The sequence below is a fragment of the Populus euphratica genome, unplaced genomic scaffold (assembly GCF_000495115.2).
Source record: "Populus euphratica unplaced genomic scaffold, PopEup_1.0 scaffold21.1, whole genome shotgun sequence".
In the NCBI taxonomy this organism is placed as follows: domain Eukaryota; kingdom Viridiplantae; phylum Streptophyta; class Magnoliopsida; order Malpighiales; family Salicaceae; genus Populus; species Populus euphratica.
In genome coordinates, this window is record NW_011499887.1 from 127,381 (window position 1) to 147,636 (window position 20,256).

General features: G+C 32.9%; 2 protein-coding genes across 2 annotated transcripts; both read right to left on the bottom strand.

The window, feature by feature from the left end:
• Window positions 1–426: 426 nt before the first annotated feature.
• LOC105130435 (probably inactive leucine-rich repeat receptor-like protein kinase At1g50610) lies at window positions 427–2,909 on the bottom strand. The gene is made up of 3 exons (XM_011032943.1): window positions 2,225–2,909; window positions 1,497–2,114; window positions 427–1,412 (listed from the first exon to the last, which is right to left on the bottom strand). Exons 1-3 carry the CDS (start codon window positions 2,907–2,909, stop codon window positions 751–753), a joined length of 1,965 nt encoding a protein of 654 aa, XP_011031245.1. The 3' UTR covers window positions 427–750.
• Window positions 2,910–3,531: 622 nt separating this feature from the next.
• On the bottom strand, window positions 3,532–8,763 carry LOC105130436 (beta-amyrin synthase-like). Its single transcript, XM_011032944.1, has 15 exons — window positions 8,644–8,763; window positions 8,171–8,454; window positions 7,205–7,390; window positions 6,755–6,844; window positions 6,454–6,642; window positions 6,231–6,315; window positions 5,539–6,131; window positions 5,320–5,442; window positions 5,135–5,233; window positions 4,954–5,010; window positions 4,806–4,852; window positions 4,385–4,706; window positions 4,216–4,296; window positions 4,005–4,088; window positions 3,532–3,883 (listed from the first exon to the last, which is right to left on the bottom strand). The coding sequence occupies exons 2-15, from the start codon at window positions 8,369–8,371 to the stop codon at window positions 3,761–3,763; spliced, it is 2,280 nt and encodes a 759-aa protein (XP_011031246.1). The 5' UTR covers window positions 8,372–8,454; window positions 8,644–8,763; the 3' UTR covers window positions 3,532–3,760.
• Between the last annotated feature and the right edge of the window lie 11,493 nt (window positions 8,764–20,256).

Below are 20,256 nucleotides of genomic sequence, written 5' to 3' on the forward strand. Positions count from 1 at the left end.
TTATGTCTTGAAGAAATCTTTTCTTGACTGATATCTGGTTATAAAGCTTGCAATATTAACTGTCAATTTGAAGCCTTTAAAGGGAAAGGAACCTTAACAGCATGTGATTGTAGGGCTTCCCAATAGAAAAAAAAAAGTATAAATTAAGATCCCAGTTCAAGCTTGAGAACGAGAGCAAAGCTTAAGCCTAAGGTACCTCATGGCAGGAGCATAAACTGCAGGAAGAATTCAAATACATCATAAACTTGCTGAGAAAAGAGAGAGAGAATATATGGTAGGACTAGGGCATGCATGGGAATCATAGCAGCTTAGGAAGCTAGAAATTAATTGCATTGTCAAATTGAATGTCAAGTGTACAAGTACAAAAAACAATGCCGAGTTTTCTGTGTATGCACAAGTGTGGCTGTATGGGCAGACCTGGTTTACTGTGATCATGTAAATCAGGATACCTGTTACTTTTAACGTGGGGAGATAACACAGATGATGACAAAAAATGAACTGAGTGAAAAATATTTTTTCTTTATGCTTTTCCTTTTTCGCCCAAAACCCAAAAGCATAAAATTCTATCACCTAATCAACCCCCATTATTGACTTACAACATTTTTTTTACAGTTGATAGAGGAAAGCTAACAACCCCCATAACAATCATTCCACTCTTGGTGTTCTTCACCGCGCGGGTGGAAATCCCAGGAAACCTGTTAGCCCTTGTGATATTGTTCTATATGCCTTTTCCTTCATACTTGCCGATCATCATCGATCGTACGTGAAAGAAAAACCTTCTTGATTATTTCCTCTAACACTGTGTGCATTCCCTTCACTTCCGTAAAAGTCTTCATCATCATCTCCTTCTTTCAATTCCTCAATCTTGTCGACAACTTCCTTAATGTCCGACCTTCTCTCAACTTCCTGTTCACAGCAACTCAATCCAATTTTCAGAAGTTTTATCATTTCTCCCTTGCTATTTTTCGTTCCCTGCATTTCCTTATCAAACACTTCACTTGTTCGCTTTTCCTTCACCATGTTATTAACCCAAGTTGCCAAGTCTGCATCGCTATTATACCCTGGTGTTAGATAGTTCTCAGGGAACTTGCCAGTTAATATTTCCAGTATTAATATGCCAAAACTCCATATATCTGTCTTGTTCGATGACCGGCCATGTTGTGCATACTCAGGCGACTTGTAAGCCATCATGAACATGTGGGCATGTTCAGGGTTGATCACAGGTCTTAGAGCATAATCTGTCAAGAGAGGCTCAAATGACTCATCGAGGAGCACATTGGAAGATTTCAGGTGTCCATGAGGAGCAATTATAGGAAGCTGATTGTAGAGGAAAGCCAAGCCCCTGGCTACTCCTTTGACGATTTTCAAGCGGATACGCCAATCAAGTCCATCTTCTTCCAGTGAATGATTTCCTGAGGAAGACAGGTACAATGGCTGTAAGAATACAAAGACTTGATGGTTTCAGAAAAATTACAGTTGATTTCAAAGGAACTTACCATGAAGGTGACTAGCCAAGCTACCATTCTCGGCAAACACGGTAACCAAAAGCTTCTCATCCCTCCTATAATAATACGCCGCAAGAGGCAGCAAGTTTGGATGCTTCAACCTCCCTATCCTTCTCATGTGCTCATGAAACTCTTCTCTCTCCACATTTTTCATATGCCGATACCTCTTAACAACCACAGGTTGTCCACCGACGACAGCTTTGTATGAAGATCCATATGTCCCACTCCCCAAAACTTCTGCTGATGCTCTAAGCAAGTCTTGCAAATCAAATTTCTCAATGTCATCCTTCAGGAATGACAACTTTCCATGATCAGTTATCCTTGAATGCGAATTAGTCTCCGGCATTTCACGATGTACATCTCTATAATAGGAAGACATAATTCTGTTGGAGTTCTCTGATGATGATGACGCTCTCCTCTGCGTTCTTCTTTTACTTTGTTTTCGGGAAAACAAAAGGAAAGCAAAAGCAATGGCTGCTAGTATTAGCAGAACAATCAGTATAATGATTACAATATATACAATGCTGAATTTCTTCCCATGGGCTTTAGGGGTAGAAGGTGGAGAGAGTATGCATGGTCCTAGAGGCGGTCCACATAGTCCTTTGTTGCCTGAAAATGATTTAGTTAAGAAAGATTTTATCAGGGAAATGCTGCTGAAAAAAGGTCAGGGATAAATCATAAAGATACGTAAGTAATTTGTGGCTGGATAAAACGATTGCCTGCAAATGAATTTGGACTCAATCTGCTCAGGGCTTCTGGGATTGGACCCTCCAATTCATTGTTGGCTACATTTGCTGTCTTCATACCCTTCTGTTGAAAATTGGGTATTTGGCCTTCAAATTGGTTTCCATCAAGCTTCAATTCCGTTAACTTAGGCAAGATTGCAAGTGATGAAGCAATCTTTCCTGTAAGCAGGTTATTTGCCAAAAACAGTCTCTTCAATGAACCCATGCCGTCGAATGCTTTGTCAGGAATGTCTCCAGAGAATCGGTTGTTTGACAAATACAACGCTTTTAACTTCCCCAGTTTCTTGAAATCAGGCAGTGGACCATCAAAATTGTTGTCCATAAGGCTTAACGTTCGAAAGGAAGGCAAGGGAGCTAGTGCATCCAAATCAATATTGCCAGCGAGTCCCATATGTTCAAGCTGCAAACCCCAAATGCCTCCATTGAAACAAAGCACACCAACCCAATTTGATCTATCCTTTTCGCATGGATTCACCGAGACATTCCAGTTACTAATAGCCTCATTGTTCACTAGCTGTTCCTTGAACTTTAAAAGGGCATCAGAATCTGGTGAGCCAAATGATGTAACAACAATAGATAACACGAATGCGAGAACAAGCAGGACTAATGATGAGGTGGTTGCGCGCACAAGCATAGCTACGTGCGCTCCCATTACCATTAGTACAATGCTCAAGAATTCTCAAATGCTTACTACTCTCTCCAGAATTTTCAAATGTAAGAAGTTTTGAATCACATATTTTTGCCTTTTTTGGCCTTGCAGGAATGCAAAACGCATTAGCCAGGACAGAGATGAAGTTGGTGTGCAATGCCAGGAATAGTAAAGATGATCAGGATGCATCATAGGTTACAATGGAAAAGAAAAATAGAAGTTGGCTAAGTGACTAAGATTTGCCTGTGTAACAGCTTAGAAGGTAAGTATTTTAGAGGTTGCGATGAATACAGGAGAGATCCAGGGCCAGCCTTTGATTTTGTTATGCTGATTAGTAGTTGGTCTGCTATATTAGGCAGATATGCTAATTATAGGTTATGTCTAATGTTGGACTAATTGTTTGACCTGCTATATCTATGCAGCCACTATCTGAAGTTCTTTTTCAGTTTTAAGTTTTGCTTTGTTGGCTACTTAGGCACTAACAAGAAACAAAAATCAAAGCAAATCACCAAAATCCATATTGACAGATGAAACTAGCTGGGATTGTAAATGATTCGTGCCTAGAATAGATGATCGATTGCGCCGACGTAATGAATAGTTTCTTTTAGAAGATTATCCATGCTAATTTACAGGACAAGAAAGATTGAAAAATTTTGATTAATATAATGGATAGATGGTATTAAGAGAACCTTACTTTTTGGTTCAACTTTTTACAAGCTTCTGTGAGCATATTTATTATGACCTGCCCCAGAACCATCTGCATATGGGGTCTGTGCAGTCTTAAAATTCACAATTTAATTTCCAGCTTCTCTACACAAACAGCTATATATCTTTCTCTTGTACAATATCCTATGATTGACTCAAAGCTTCTCGGAAGGCAATGGAACATTTTTGCGGTATTCTGCCAGAGCCCATAAGGGGAAAACATTCTTATATGTTGGATAGTGCAACATACAATTATTCTTGAAAACACCAGTAATTTCCTGCAGAAGATATTTAAATGATCACTAAACAAAACCAAGTGAAAATCCAAGAAAATTTGAGCAATAATGGCCAAATCAAACGTGTGTGTGTTGTTACAATGACTAGGTCACATGAGGATACCTGCTGAGGATAGCTTCCATCTTCAGCCTGAGAGTTAATCAACAACTTAGCACCACGGTGAAGTGGAGTTGGATCCCTATCCGCCTATTTCATGAAAAAAACCATAACAAAAAGATTACCACATGACTTGAAATCCGAAAAGAAATTGAGGAAAAAGTATATACAAATCAGGGCACCAAGGCAAAGATTAACAGGTTCACTAGGAACTGACCTGGCCAGAATGAATCAAACCAAGCATAGCCCATGCTGTCTGCACGTAAGTTGATCGCTTTCCTTCGAGAGGTGTATATATCTGAGCAATGAAACACACATTAATGTTTATTCAATGTATCTGTCTTCTTGGCTAGGCATAATTCAATTGAAGAAATGAAGTTACTTACCTTGTTTGGGCAAGATAAGTAGCTCTCGCCCCATCCACCATCTGGAGACTGTGCCCTGAGTAGAAAATCGACTCCTCTACGCATTGCTTGGTTATTATAGTAGGATTTTCCAGCAGCCGCTAGACCAACAAGTGCGAACCATGTACTGTAAATAAAGCAAACTCCCCAGTTTCCATACCATGAACCATCGGGCATTTGAATCATTTCGAGATAATCAACAGCTCTTGCAATGAAAGTCTCAATTTCTTTCTTCCTGTGTCCAGGGTACATCTTCATAAACATCACAAATCCATGGATTGCAGATGATGTACACTCAACATAGCTGCATTGTATGACAATAAAATCAGGCTCGGAGGATATTAATATTTACGGTGCAAAAGAAACCGAAAATAGGAAGAAGTAATTGTGTGAAAAATCTTACTCGTGCTCGATGACTATGTTCTCCAGGAATTCCATAGGATTGAGTTTCTAAGAACATAAAAGGACCAAAAAATACTCAGTTGATATATGGTCTTAAAAGAAAATTTTGATTCTAAAAAGAATATGAAAAATGTTAGCATAGAAGTTACCTCTAACCACATTTCACCGCGAATCGGCTCCCAGCCTGCTAGACCACCTCTTGGTCCCTGAATTTATATAATGAAGATCAAAATTCCGATACCAGTACTCTAGATGAATTTCTTTGAAAGAAAAAAAAAAACATGTGAAGAGCAGAACAGTTCATAACACAAAGCACCAAAAATCACTCACCTGTAGTGAAAGAATGATATTGACTGCTTCAAATATCATCTGAGGATCCACTTTCTCACCAATGTATTCAGTGGGCAACATTTGAGCGAAGAGAACACACTGTACAAAAGAGTATAAAATTTAGTGCTGCTTTGTTTTACAAAAATGTTATCATAAAATTTAACTTCGGTTGATGTGGTTTTAACCTTTAAAGCTTCGGCTGTACAATCAGAAAGTTGCCAGCCGTGATCTTGGTCAGAGAAAGTCCATGATCCTTTAGAAATGTGACGATACATGCCCACGAAATCACCTGCTGGATTATCCACAACCTTGAGCAGATTTCAAGTTCGTTTTGATTAGTTAAGGCCACCAAATTACAGCAAGAAAAGAAAAAAAATAATTGGGTTGAATTAATGATTTAGTACCTGACATTTCTTGATGAAATCAAATGCTTTAGCGAGCGTAGGCTTGATTTCTTCACCAAGCTCACTAGTATGCAAAGCCTGAAAACCAAAAGTAGCATCCCATAGCTGGCTACCAAAGCTCTGGACCTTCATTCCATCCTCTCCAACCCATAAGAAATCAGGAACTCTAGCAAGATGCCTCTTAAAAGCAACACCATCTGGATCTTCCACCCAACAAGAAAGCATGCACAGCACCTTCTCAACACAACCAATAGTAATGTATCTACTGTTTTCATCTTCATAATGAATGTGCTTCATTGTTACTTCAAGGGCCTTCTTTCTGATTAACTGGTTGAAGGGCCAGCGAGTAAGAAGAGGTTCAGACATCAAGTACAGACTATCCCAAAGAAAATCCTGAATCAAGGAATGTGGATAGTAAAGATCCTCTTCTGCACATAAATGTCTGACTTGCTTCCACTTTACACTTTCGTAAGGCTGAAGGTACAGCTCTTCTCTCAATGACAGAATCAGAGGTGTAATTGGTCCAACAAATCGTTTTCCATACAGATATGACATTGGCATGTAAACCAATCGACAGTAGCACCACATTTTTGCTGCATTTATATATATATATATATTAATTAGCACCATTAACTTGCAAATCAAGCTAAAAAAAAAAACAATGAAACGTCCTGTTTTGCTAAATCAATTACCTGGATGAACAGGAAGGGTAGTGGGCAGAATCCAAAACTCTGGGGGCATAGGGTTGCATCCAGACCACTCAAACAGGCCAAGAATCTATAACAAAATCAAGAAGAAACATTATTACGTTACACTCCACTTATCAATCATGAATTGGACCAGGCTAGTAAATATATAAATATATGAGTGTGATTGTCTAAGAATCCTTATAACCCAAAGAAAAAACATTCATACCGAAAGCCAAGTCTTGCCCCAAGAGGGAATGGAAGTGACACCACCACGGTCAAGAATCCATTTTCTTCCTCTTGCACAAGCTTCCTCATCCGGCCCTACCCCAAGCATACGTAGACAAATGTAGCTGAAGGCTGTGCAAAACATGTTGCTGTGACTTTCTATGTGCAGACCCCACCCACCATCTTCATTCTGCAGCATGCATATATATCATCTCAATTAAAGTGTTGATTTTGCATAACTAATTAGATTTCTGATGAAGAGATTAATTTTTATTTCAAGTGATGAGGAATCAATTAATTACCTGATGGTTGTATATGTAACGAAAGATTTCTTTGCGGTACTCGGGAGGGAACATGGTGTTGAGATGCCCAGTAATGTAGAAGCAAAACACCTGCAAATTAACGTTATTTGTCCTGGTTAATTGTCTTTCAATTACCACCAAAGTAGTCCCTTTTCTTTCCTTCTTTTAATTAGCCACGCACACACAAACTCTAAGAATATAAATATTTAGTACCACCATTACAGAAGGAAGACACACGCGCGCGCACATTTTTTAATTAGATAATTAATTAAGAAACGATCAACAGATCTAGTGGAATAAATAGGGAAGGCTGTCTAGCAGCCATGATTTGGTACACGTTTCTGATCATTACCAAGGTGACGTCATGAGTGGGGTTTTATTAAAAAAGAAACAATTAATGAGCAGAAGAAGAGAGAGATTAGAAAAACTAAAGAGGTTGATTGTTCTTACAAAAGGAGGAAGGAAAAAGAGGACCCCGGAGTTCTCAGCAGGCCAGTGGCCGTCACTAGCCTGCAAGGCTGAATAAAAGCTGGCTGACCTCCTCAACGCTGTCGTTGTCTTTTCGTACGTAACTTCTTCACCTTCCTCAACTCTCACAGCCGGAATTGTTTGCTTGAAGTTTTTCTCCCTCAGAATCTGCACCACTCATTCATGTTAATTCTTTCGCGTTCGTTTCCCTTCCCTCCATCTCATAATTGGAGGTGGTTAAGACAGTATTAACATTAATAATTAGTATGACTGAGAAATCATAGTACGTATCACACAAATCATGGTATAAACATGTCATGATTCCAGCATTAACTAACACAGAGTCATTTATTTGGGGGGTTGGATGTCTCATGATTAATGTTAAGTAATTAATAAACTAGTTTGACTACTTTAAATCCTTCACAAAATCTGTATGGACCGATTGAATTAATCTCGCACTAAAATTAATATAGTATTTTACTTGAAGTAATCAGCCTAAGACAGCGGATGAAAATCTACGGCATCATTTTATTTTTGTTTTAATGTGTGTGATACTGTACATCTACACTAAGCTTCATATGTCAACGTCGAAGCATGATCTCCTAGCCAATATTTTTCAAGTCGTCGTATTTGAACAGTACTATCTAAAGGATTCCTTTTATTTTGCATAAAAAAAAAGAAAAAGAAACTCCATGATCAATATATAAGGAGGATGCCATATATATTACTACAATTTTTTTGATTTTTTTATTTTACAAAATTAAAAAAAAAAAGGACTCCAATATTCAATATGGGGAGTAGTTATTAAGTTTAGTAATTAATCCATGCTTCACATGATTTTGTTTTCTTAGAGGGGAGAAAAAAAAAAAGAGGAAAGAAAAAAAGCAGTATATATTAATTGTCAGTTAGTAAATTTTGAGGAAGAACAAAAGAAGATATTTAGGGTACCTGATATTGCCAAAGAAGGTCGGCGCTGGGCTTGACCTTAGAGCGGCTCTTAGTAAAGTTCCGGCGAGCCTCTTCCACTTGCTCTCGCTCTTCTGGAGTTCCGGCATTAGGATCATATTCCCATATCTGTCTTCCAGCATAGTCATTCGTGGTGAAAATGTAAGGGCTGTTCCCTTTCTCTGCAATCTTTAGCCTCCACATGATGATATTGATCTCTTCTCTTCTTAACTATAATATATGATCTTTAATATTAATTTATCTCAATTAATTCCTCCCTTCAATCCCTGCATTAAGCATATGCAAATTAAATCACGTTCTCAGTTATCATCCATGTAAATGCTAGCTTTACGAAATAACCATTGCAGGTTTGGGATATATATATATCAAAAGAGAAGAGAAAGGCTTATAATTCTACAGGGTGATCAGGCTGGAGCAACCCAAATGAGTAGGCATCTAGAGCACAAACGACTTACCACAAAAGGGAAAAAAATAATCCAAGGATCGGAGAGTTTTGTCGAGGAAAGATGACGGGGGAGCAGTGAGTAATGAGTGTGGAGGTAGTCTTTCGAAGATACTCTTTATAAAGAAGAATGGAGAGGGAGCTGGGGCAGCCCCATTCTCGTCATTAAATTATTCAACCCCACCATTCTTGACCAATTAAAAGTTAAAAGACGTCGTCGTATATATACAGCAAAAAAATACCGCCATTGATGTAGTTGTGCGTGGAGAACAGATCATAGGGCACGCATTGTTTCTTTCTTCAAAATCTGACTCCTTCAACAAACATAATGTTTTCTTATTTTATTAGGTTTACATCTTTGAACAAAGACCAAATCCTCCACCACCTGCACTCCCATTACCATTACTATTATCATCATCATCCATACACATACCATTACTATTATCATCATCATCCATACACATACATGCACACACACACATATATATATGGATCACACATGCATGTTCAAATAATCTCGGTGTATTAATAACATTTCACTGGCTCCGGTTGATTTATTCTAAGTTTGGTTCGTGAAGGATCGATGGATTAATATTTACCTAGTTCTTCCAATACATGTAGAGCATCAACTCTACATATATTATATCAGATCAAATCCAAGGGTAATCTTAATTAGAATTCTTAATCCATGATTAAGATTTTAAATTCATAAAAAACACAATTTAGTCCCAAATAAATCTATATTTCCATATTTCTCAGTACTTACATCTAATTATTAATAAATCAAAATATTGTGTTTTTAATTTACAATCGGTGCCATCATTGACAGTTAAATATCGAGCCGGCACAAAAGAGAATCAAACCTAATTAAGTCTTTCTAATTCTTGGAAGATGTAGGAATCATATGGTCGGAGTAGTTTCCCAGCCCCCATTAACTTGTCCTCTCCTAAGAAGTCAAGTTCAAAACTTCTTACCATTTCCCTTTCTTCTCTCTCATGGATTCCACAGTTGATGCTCGTCAAAAGACTAAGAATAGTCACTCGTACGTGTTTAGCACAAGATTATTTAATGGTTATTAATTTTCTTAATTTCAATGATAATACTATTCGAGGAGAAAAAATAAAATAAAGCTATTGATACTACGCAAACTTTAGTATTGAATAATGATATTAATGTATTCTTGAGAATTCCTTATTATTATTATTATTTTAATACTTAACATTACTCGTATGGTAAATATGCACAAACATTTTGTGGGACTCGCATAAATATATACATATAATATAAATAAATAAAAAAGTCGCATAAATATGACCATCACAACCATATATATATATAAAGAAAATAGCAATAGAAAAAAAGAAATTTATGTCATTAGTCTAAGCATATCCCCTTTTTTTTTTAATTAGCTACACACGTATAAATATTTCCTTATGTGTTTTTTATACTTCTATATAAACTCTATATGAATTAAATGTAATATATATTAATTTATCAAATAATAACATGATATCTTATTCTAAAGTTTTTTTTGATACTAGAGTAGATCATACATTGTTTTGTATACTAGCTTTGACTTTTTTCAGCAAATAATTTTATACCTTGTGTCCGATTATTTTAAAACACTTTATTTATAATTTTTTTTATTATCTATTAAATATTTTATTTTTTATAATTTTTCAATGATAAATCAACTATTAATAAGAAAAAATCTCAAGATCATGTGAATGGTTAATGACATCCAAAGAATAAAAAAATTAGAGACATAAGATGACAACGCCCAATAAAAAAATTAAAATTCTACATCAAAAAAAAGATATAAAAATGCAAGTTGACAGGTTCTTGCACAAGAAATAAAGTGTTACTAAAAAAAATAAAGTGTTACTAAAGAAACCACACATTTAAAAAAACATTTTCCTACAAAAAAAAAAGATGGAAAACGTGCAAGAAGTTATGACAAGAAGAAAACATTAGTTTGATGAAGAGTGAGCTAAAATAAAATCGCCACTTGGAAAACTAAATCTTGAAAATAGATATTTAGTTGAGAAATATGACAATAAAAAAGAAAAATAGTTAAGAATAGCCATATTTAGAAAAATGTAATTATTAAATATAAATAGATGAGGTAACGGAGTATATTTGGAGATGCAGTTGAGGTTATTTTTTAATATACTTTTCACTCAGAAAAATATACTAATAATATTTTTTAAAAAAAATATTTTTGAAATTTACACATCAAAATAATTTTAAAATAAAAAAATATTAATTTAAAATAAAAAAATTAATTTTTTTAAATTTTTTTTAAAAAAATATAATGCTAAACACACGTACCAAACTTATTAAAAATAAAATTATCATAGGAGCAAGTTAAGAAAATAATCAAATGTAGATATGATTAATTATTTTATAGTCAATAAAAGAAGGGAACAAGGGAATTAAATAATTTTAGAGAATCATAAAATTATTTCAATGATCTAATTAAATGAAACGATTAAAAATATTTTTAATAATTTATTATATTATATTATATTATATTATATTATATGCCTAGTTACAGAACTGTATAGAATGCATTTAAATTTCTTCTATGTTTCTTAGTACCGAGTTGGATTTAGAGGGATTTTGTAAAATTAAGTAATTAATGAGAAGAAGAAATTAAAAAAATAATAAAGAGATAGTACTTAGTTGGGAGGAAGGAAAGAGAGGACCCCAGAATTTTCAGCAGGCCAGTGGCCGTCAGTAGCCTGCAAAGCGGAATAATTAAGAGGGAGTTGGTTGACCTGTTCATCGCCGTTGTTGTCTCTTCAGACGTCCCTTCCTCTACTTTTACTGCTGGAATAATATATATTTTTTGAAAAAAACTAAAATTCTTAACAAAAAAAAAAATTAAAAAAATTCTTAAATTGACTTTGCTAGATACTAATTAAATTTGCCCAAATTAAACTGGGTTTTTCTTCATCAACTACTCGAAATTAATAAAACTCAAGCAAAGTCAATGCCGGTGATCAAGTTAAATCAATGAGACCAAGTGATTAATTTGATAACTTCATATATTAACATCAATAATTAGCAGGATAGAAAAACCTAGTATTGCATAAATTTAATCGGTCACCACTACAAAAATGAAAAGATAATATATATTAATTGCCTTCTTTAATTTATAATGAAAATAATTAAATATTTTTAAACTCAAATACTCTAAAAATAACCCTGAAATATTCATGACCTCTTATAAATATAAATATATAAAAAGAAACTAACTACCATTGTATTAGATTTCTATTGATACATTATTAAATATAATTAACCCTATAGTAAAAAATGTTATTAATTACTCCACATAATTATCGGTCAAATTGGGTTGGCTGCTAGTCTAGATTTTAACTATTAATTGAAAAAATTAACATATAATTAATTTGGGTTGGATTGAGGTCTCAATGTTAAATAATTAATTAACTATGTTGACTAATTTAACCCCTCACAAAATCAACAAATCAGGCTAAATTAGTGTAATAATTAAGTTGTTGTTGGTACATGCATGTGCTATGGTTGGGTTTATATCTTTTTATTTACATATACATCTTCAAATAATCTTGGTATATTAATAACATTTTACTAGCTACTGTTAATTTTATACTTGGTTTAATTTAGTTTGATTGATGAAGGATGCATTAGATCTACATATATTATGTAGTTCTTCCGATACATGGAAAGCATCATGTCTACATATATTTTGTCAGACTACATAATTGACTCGCGTTACAATACAAGTTGGATTAAATTTTAACAAACCATTCATTATTTATTGGTTATGTTAAGAAAAATTATTGAACTTCTATTTTTTCAAAAATTACTTCTCATTCATATTATTTTTAGTTAAAAGAAATGAAATCACAACGCCTACAAATAGTAGTTTAAAGAAAATATTTATTTTCATTGAAAAACATGGTAAATTCATAACTATTGATTTTGAAGTGATTAAAATATCAGGTGCTACTATTTAATGTATTATATATGTCTTATTGCACTAAGAAAATATGAAGATATTGTGGGGGTGATCAACTTAATTATACAGGTTCCCAACATATACAAAAATCAATTAATCGGATTTTTTCCATGTAATATATTTGTATTGTTTTTAGTTGATGACTAGTTTTTTGCTCTCCTTTCCGAGGGTTTGGTATGCTATTTTTGAACATTTAATTTTTTTTTAATTTATATGATTTTAATTAGAACGTGTAATTCATTTTGGTTTTATAATGAACATTGTTTTTTTTTTTTTTTAGATAGTTTGAAACGTATCTTTTTTACTTGAACTTTCATATGGTCGGAGTAGTTTCCCAGCCCCCGTTAATTGGTCCTCTCCAAAGTGGTAGTCAAGTAATTCGAAACTGCTTACCATTTCCTTTTCTTCTCTCCCATGGACTCCACAATATGTGGATGCTCGTCAAAAGACTAAGATTAATATTCACTCGTACGTGTTTAGCACGAGATTTTTTAATGGTTATTAATTTTCTTAATTTCAATGATAATACTATTCGAGGAGAAATAAAACTATTGATACTACGCAAACTTTAGTATTGAATAATGATATTAATGTATCCTTGAGAATTCCTTATTATTATTTTTTTAATAGCTAACACTACAGGTTTGGTAAATATGCACAAACACTTCGTGGGACTCGCATAAATATATACAAACAATATAAATAAATAAAAAGTCAAATAAATATGACTGATTGTAAGTAACGCTATATATATTGTTAGCTAAAGAAAGAGTATAATAATTCTTTTAACCTTTTTTCTTCTAATTTTGCAGCTCCAAAAGATAGTCAAATTAATAAAGTGCTATATATATATAGTCATTCATACAAGCTAGAAGCGTTAAAATGGATTATTTAAAGATTTATTTTTGAATCTCCACAGCTTTTCTCAATGTTTTTTTTTCTAAGAAAACCAAAAATATTAATATTAGATATATTAAAATTAATCTATATCAATACTTTATATCTCTTTGGAATTAATGAATAGCGTAATTGGAAATTATCTAATGCGTCGTGATGATCGCTCTCTATAGGGCAGAGGATCATCATGCCTTTTGCTGACCCTAGACCCTACTCCGAGTGTTCTTTAATTTCCATGCTTCTTGCGACTCTTTCTCATCCTGCCATCATTTCTAGTTCTAAAACTTTGCGAGCTCATGCCTATCAACAATGTGTTTCACGTCTGTCTTTAATTTCCATGCTTCTTGCGACTCTTTCTCATCCTGCCATCATTTCCAGTTTTAAAATTATTTTAATTTACTTCTAAATAACAAATATTTTAAAAAACAATCATAACTATACTTCTAAATTCCAAATAAATTACCAGCTAGCTAGCTAGTGGTGGCTGAAATTAAGTTTTATTTTATTTATTCTGATTTACTTACGGTGCAAGTTATTTATTTATTTTAAAGAGAAAATCCTGAGAGTATCTTTCCATGAAAGGGAAGAGCTTGATGTCAAGCATTAATTAATTGATTGATCAAACAATTATTGACCATCCTGATATTTCTTGCCAGTCTTAGCAAGATGGAGGCGGGCCAAGCTCTTATGAACAAGTGGAGATGAATTTGCACTATACTCACAGCTAGCTAGCTTGTTCACCTTCATTTTATTTTATTTTTCTCTACAAATTGTGTGTGGGGGGATATATAGGGGTAATTAATTTTCATATATTAAGATTGAATTAACCCTTGCCGACAGGTATTAGAGTAAGCATCCATATATAAGAAACGGGATTGATATTGTTTTATCTGCGTTGCGTAATGCATAATCTGTCATAGAATATGTATAAATAACTAGTGCAAATGCCAAAATAGTGGATTCATGATAAGAAATGGCTTGGAGGTGACGAGAACAGAACACACGTCAAATATTAATTTCTACCAACCATGTAATTGCTTCCTTTTTTTTTAATTTAACCTGGTGAGAAATTAATTAATAATTAAGCATGGAATTGAGGCATGCAGGTGTGTCTACGAAAAGCATGAGAGGTGGGGGGAGAGACTTCTTGGAAAGAAGGAGATTTTGACCGCTACCTCCCTTTCTAATTGAATAATATTATGATTTGTTAGCCTGTCTTTCTTGAACTCCCACCTCATCACCACATAGCGGTCAAGACATTCTGTTATCTCTCCCACCTCCCCTTTTTTAATATTTATATATATATATATAAAAATAGTGAATTGATTTGATTTGACTCGATTGAATTAATGTCAGGATAGGACTGAAAGCTGATTGGTAGAGCAGGCCATGCACAAACATTAATCTCACTTAGTCAATGTTCCAAATTTCCGCTTACATTTTAGACTTTGAGCTAGACTTTCTCTTCTTGTTTTCTTTAACAACCAGAATATCTTTTTTTCATGTGATAAAACAGCGCTTATAAAATGTATAAATAAATGAACATATATTTTTTCTTATAACACTGATATATGTTAATTAAATGACACCCACGAATAAACAGTTGTTTTTCAAGAATTAAATCATCAAAAAAACAAAAAAAAAACTCGTCAGCTCAATATATATCCATCAATGATTATAAACTAATTACATGTAAAAGTTGAGAATATAATTGTCAGGATTGGAACTAAGAACATCCATCCTTGCACTCTAAAGCGACTCCTTACCTCTATACTATAAACCAAGGTTCTATAAATGAAGAAATCTTTATAATACAGGGTTTATATATATATAATTTGAAAGAGACGCTAATAATAGGATGCTTAAACTAAACACCAATGTTATTAGTTATCATCCTAATTAAAAATATAAAAACCATTTTCAAAATTTTGAATTTCAATTTTTACTTCTTTTTTTTTTTTGCAGCTAAATCCATTATTTGCACCTGAGTTTTCACCATCCCATAAAAAATGGCCTTATCTCTTACTTTAATCTTCGGCATTTGAGTAGAAATTACTTGAAGAAAAAAACTATATGGAGAGAACTCTCAACCTTGGCAACTTCGGAAATTAATTCCCGACCTGCCACCTTACCCTCTCCGTTGGTCAATCTGACCCAGCCAGGATGGGAGCACAATATTTAGTCAATTGATACATCCAATTTAAACATGATATTAATATTTATCTCATCTCCTCGAAAGAAAAGAGGGTTTGAATCTTCACTCGTCTCTGTACGTAGGGCTGCAAGAACATTGAACGACTGATCCTAACCAAGCTAGCTAGCTAGCTCAAGTGGTGGGAAACTGATCGGATGGAAGTTGTGGGCATTTAATTCTTTCCTCTCTATTTATTTATTTATTTATTTATAAATATTGGGGAGGGTAGCTAGAAGTAGAGGTGATGGCTGAAGGTAAGGCATCGTAGGTGATGTGTGTATATTATAAAATTAAATGTCTTGAAATATAATTAATTCATCCCATCCGCCGAGCTGATCCTCTCAATCTTCACAATTCAGTCCTATATTTATTAATTTCACCAGTAAGGATACCGTAGAAATCAGTTCATGATCAAATCCACACTTATTGGTTGCCATGTGATGCGTTGTTCATGACTAGTTTATGTTTGTTTATTTACGAACCACCAATAATCATTAATTATCGGCATGCAAGAGTATTCCAAGCCATGTACACAGCTGGGATAAAGATTTCATCACGGTTCAAGGCCCAAGCTAATATGTACATGCATCCTCGTCTCGAGACTTGAACTGAAAAGAAGAGGAAATAAAAAAGAAGAAAAAAAAAAGGCTGAGTATTTTGACGAGGGAATGACGTCAGGAATTACATGTATGAATTAATCATTGGGAGAAGCACAATTCTCTTGCGATGGCTTTACTGAAATGTTAGGGTTAATTCCACTTCAATAATAAATATTATCATCAATAATATAATAAATGTTTTGTCATTTTCTCTCACGATCACTCAGAAATGAATAGACTAGGCTTCCATTCCAAAAGTCAGCCACAATATTTTCAGGCAATCGATTGATTGGTTGTTCTTTGTTCTACCACAACACAAAAACAAGGATTTCACTTCAGCAACTTTGATTGAAGGCCGTTCACCCACTTCCATTGCATTGCCTTTTTTTTATTTTATTTGAAATGATTTTTTTTAATTTTTTTTTATTTATTTTGATTTTTTATATAGTTAAAGAGAGGTTTTTAAATTTGCTAAAATAATTTGAGTTATGCTGGATCTTGAAGAGACTGAGATTTATTCAATTTATTATTAAATTAAAAAATTTTAAAATATTAAACAATATTTTTATTAATCATCTAAATTATTTTTAGATCTATTAAACTGATTGATTCAAGTTGGGTTAGCTCCCGCATAACTTAATTAGAAAATAAAGTTGTATAAAGAATTGAAATAAAAGATTAATTATAATATTAATTCTTTTAATTATGTTTAATGATGTTTTTTTAAAAAAAAACTCTTAGTGTTCTTAATAATTCTTTTTACATTTAAAAAAATTTAATTTTCTTATGGCAAATAGTGGTTTTATTTTGCGTTTAACAAAAGTGCCTGCAAATAATGAGTCTCTAATCAAGCCTCTATAATTTGTGGTGCAAAAAAGACCGATTATTATCAAAATGATTCCAAATGTTTTAAGGATTCAACATATGTGTTTTTTTTGCATCGAGCTTTTTCATTATTTTATTGATATAAATAATCAGTTGGTCTATTATAATTCTCATAATTCTCTCTTGGTGAGGCAATAGCTTACCAAGATAATGATCAGTCGGCCACACGAGGACGACTGAGACACGACCCAAACTCCTACGATAGACAGCAGTGGAGAGTTTTCTGCAACGGTTGAGATGGAAGAGAATGACTACTCATCCATTATCCAAAAATCTTTGGCCAGGGACTTCCGACGGAGAATATTGTGAAAAGAAATAGGAAACTAGGGGTGAATAATGTTCATCACCTTCAAAAGGAATCACAGTGCTGGATTATATAGAGAGAGTAATGGATTCATGCCCGTGATTTCTTATCACGGGAGTCGTCTTCTTGTTGGTGGTACAAGTTTCCCTTTTACTCAACAAGAAAATGACTCTCAAGGGTCTATATCATCACCTCAGCAACGGAGAGAATTTGGTGGTCGGAGAACAGAACATGCAACCGGTGACACATTTGGATCGAAGCCATTTCTGTTGTGCCCATCACCATTTACACGATGAAAATCATGAAGAACAAGGTTAGTGTTTCGTACAATCCGCTGGAGAGAATCAATGTCAAAGCTAATTAACGTGTAAGAAATCAAGAAACATTGGCTTGAAGTCATGGAACTAGATGGAGACAGGTGCATCAGCATATGGCCCAGCTAGATGATTTGGGCCCACAACACAAAACAACAATGATTCTTCATTTTTGAGCTTGTGATGGGTTTATATTGTACATAAATCTGAAAAAGCCCATACTATAATAGATGGCCCAGTTACATGATATGACCCTGACAGGCCCAATTCAAAAATAGAAATGTGAACATACCACGGCCCACCATACTTGCAAGCAATTCATTTTTAGCACAACCTCAATTCTTGTCTCAAACCTGTAATTCGTTCTTAATTGCATCCCCAACCTGAGTTTTTATCATTTAGGTCACCCAACTTTTAAAATGTATTTTAATCAGGTATTTTTGTCAAATCTTCTTCAAATTGATGTTGTTTTATTCCACATTATTAACTTCTCCATCGACTTTTTTAAGATATCTTGGCACTATTTAAGCACACAAATTATGCAAATTAGGCTTAAACTATTAAAAAAAAATTAACAGAAGGACACAATTAAGAAATAAACTAAAAATATTAAACTAATAAAATTTTCATAAGCTTAAGAATTCTGAAAATATTTGATAATATGTAGAGGCCCGCACTCCGCCGTAGGTTGGATTTTTTCCCTAAAAAAATAAATATGCAAACCCTTTCAAGATGTTTTTTATATAAAAAATCAAAAGTTAAAATAAAAAATTTTATGTATACATATAATAAAGAAACTTAGAATTATTTGTGTAAATAAATAAATAAAAAGTCATTAATAATAAATAAAAAACATAATTAAAAAACAAATCAAATTACGTGTCATTTAATATTACCCAGAATAAAAAACAAGTCAAATTACGTGTCATTTAATATTACCCAGTTTTAGAACATTGTGGTGACCGGAAAATAGAGGAAATTTCTTTGATAAAAAAACTAATTTCAACTAATTTTTTACTCAAGACACATAAAAAAAATTCTAAGTAACTTGATAAACAAATACATGCACCAAAAAAACCAAAACAAAATAATTTAAAAATCAATCCAAAACAAAAAATCTTACCAAACTCATATATGTTTTTATAGACAATTTTTAAGGAAAACAATTAATAAGAACTCCCTTAATTAAATGCAATAATTTAACATCAATATTGATCACTTTTGTAGCTAGAATTAGTACATCAAAAACTTTTTCTCTCTAGTGCTAAATTCTAACATCTTTCTCTCACTTCTTTAAAACCGAGGACAAAAAAATAAGAAAAATAAAATTTGAGATCAAATTTGATTTTGCTCTTAAATTTTAAAAATTGAAGGAACTTAATATTTATAATTTTAAAAATATAGGAACTACAACAAACATTTGGTCCACCCATTCTCTTTGTGTTTTTCACTTTGATCTATTTTATTTAAATCTCACCCTTTCTAATACATTGGTCTATAATTCGATACAATAAAAATAAAATTAAAAAAGAAGTAATAAAAAAGACATTGTGAACAATTTGTTTACAATGCTATACGAAGGCATCCATATTGCATTTCAAATTGTGGAATCCTCATGCTCTCTAAATTTATACATAGAACAAGATATTTTTATCCCTTATAAAAAAAAATTTATATATAGGTTTTTTCGGCATAATTCTATAGCTAAAATGTTCTTTAAGAGAAAATAAAAAATTTTATACATGCATGTAATAAAATAAATCAATAATTATGTATGTTGATATATTAAAAAATAATTAATGATAATTAAAAATAAAACTGAAAAAAATATAGATTAAGATATTTAATTTTGCAAGACACTCATTTAATTGCTTGAAAAAAATAAAAGGAGAAAATATACCATGTCAGGTTTTACATATTAAAAATATTATTTGAAAATAATTTTTTTAAAAAAAAAAAATTCATCTATGTAAAAGATAAAAAAAATATAAATGAATCAGGAAAATAACTTCAAAAATTAAACATACACAAAACATAAATTTAATAATTGTTTTAAAAAGAAATATTGAAAAAAGATATCAATAAAAAGTTTAAAAAATAAGAAAATAAATAATGGCTTGGGCTTTGTGAAACTAAATAAGTTAAATAATTTTTTTCTCTTAAATGTATAATATATATGCTCTGGAAAAAAAAAAAGGTAAAAAAAGAGCCCGTAAACAAAGCCTATGAGCATCGATGAGCTTTCATTCATAAGGCTGCACGCTTGGGATTGATTATTATTATTATTTTATTTTGTAAAGGAGAAGAAGATTTGTTGTCTGTCTTTTTTAAAAAAAAAAAACTTACACAGGGAACACGTCGCTTGCAAACTCAATTTGTGGTGGCCACTAAAAATCAACGCCGCAATTCTTTTGGTCAAAAATCCAA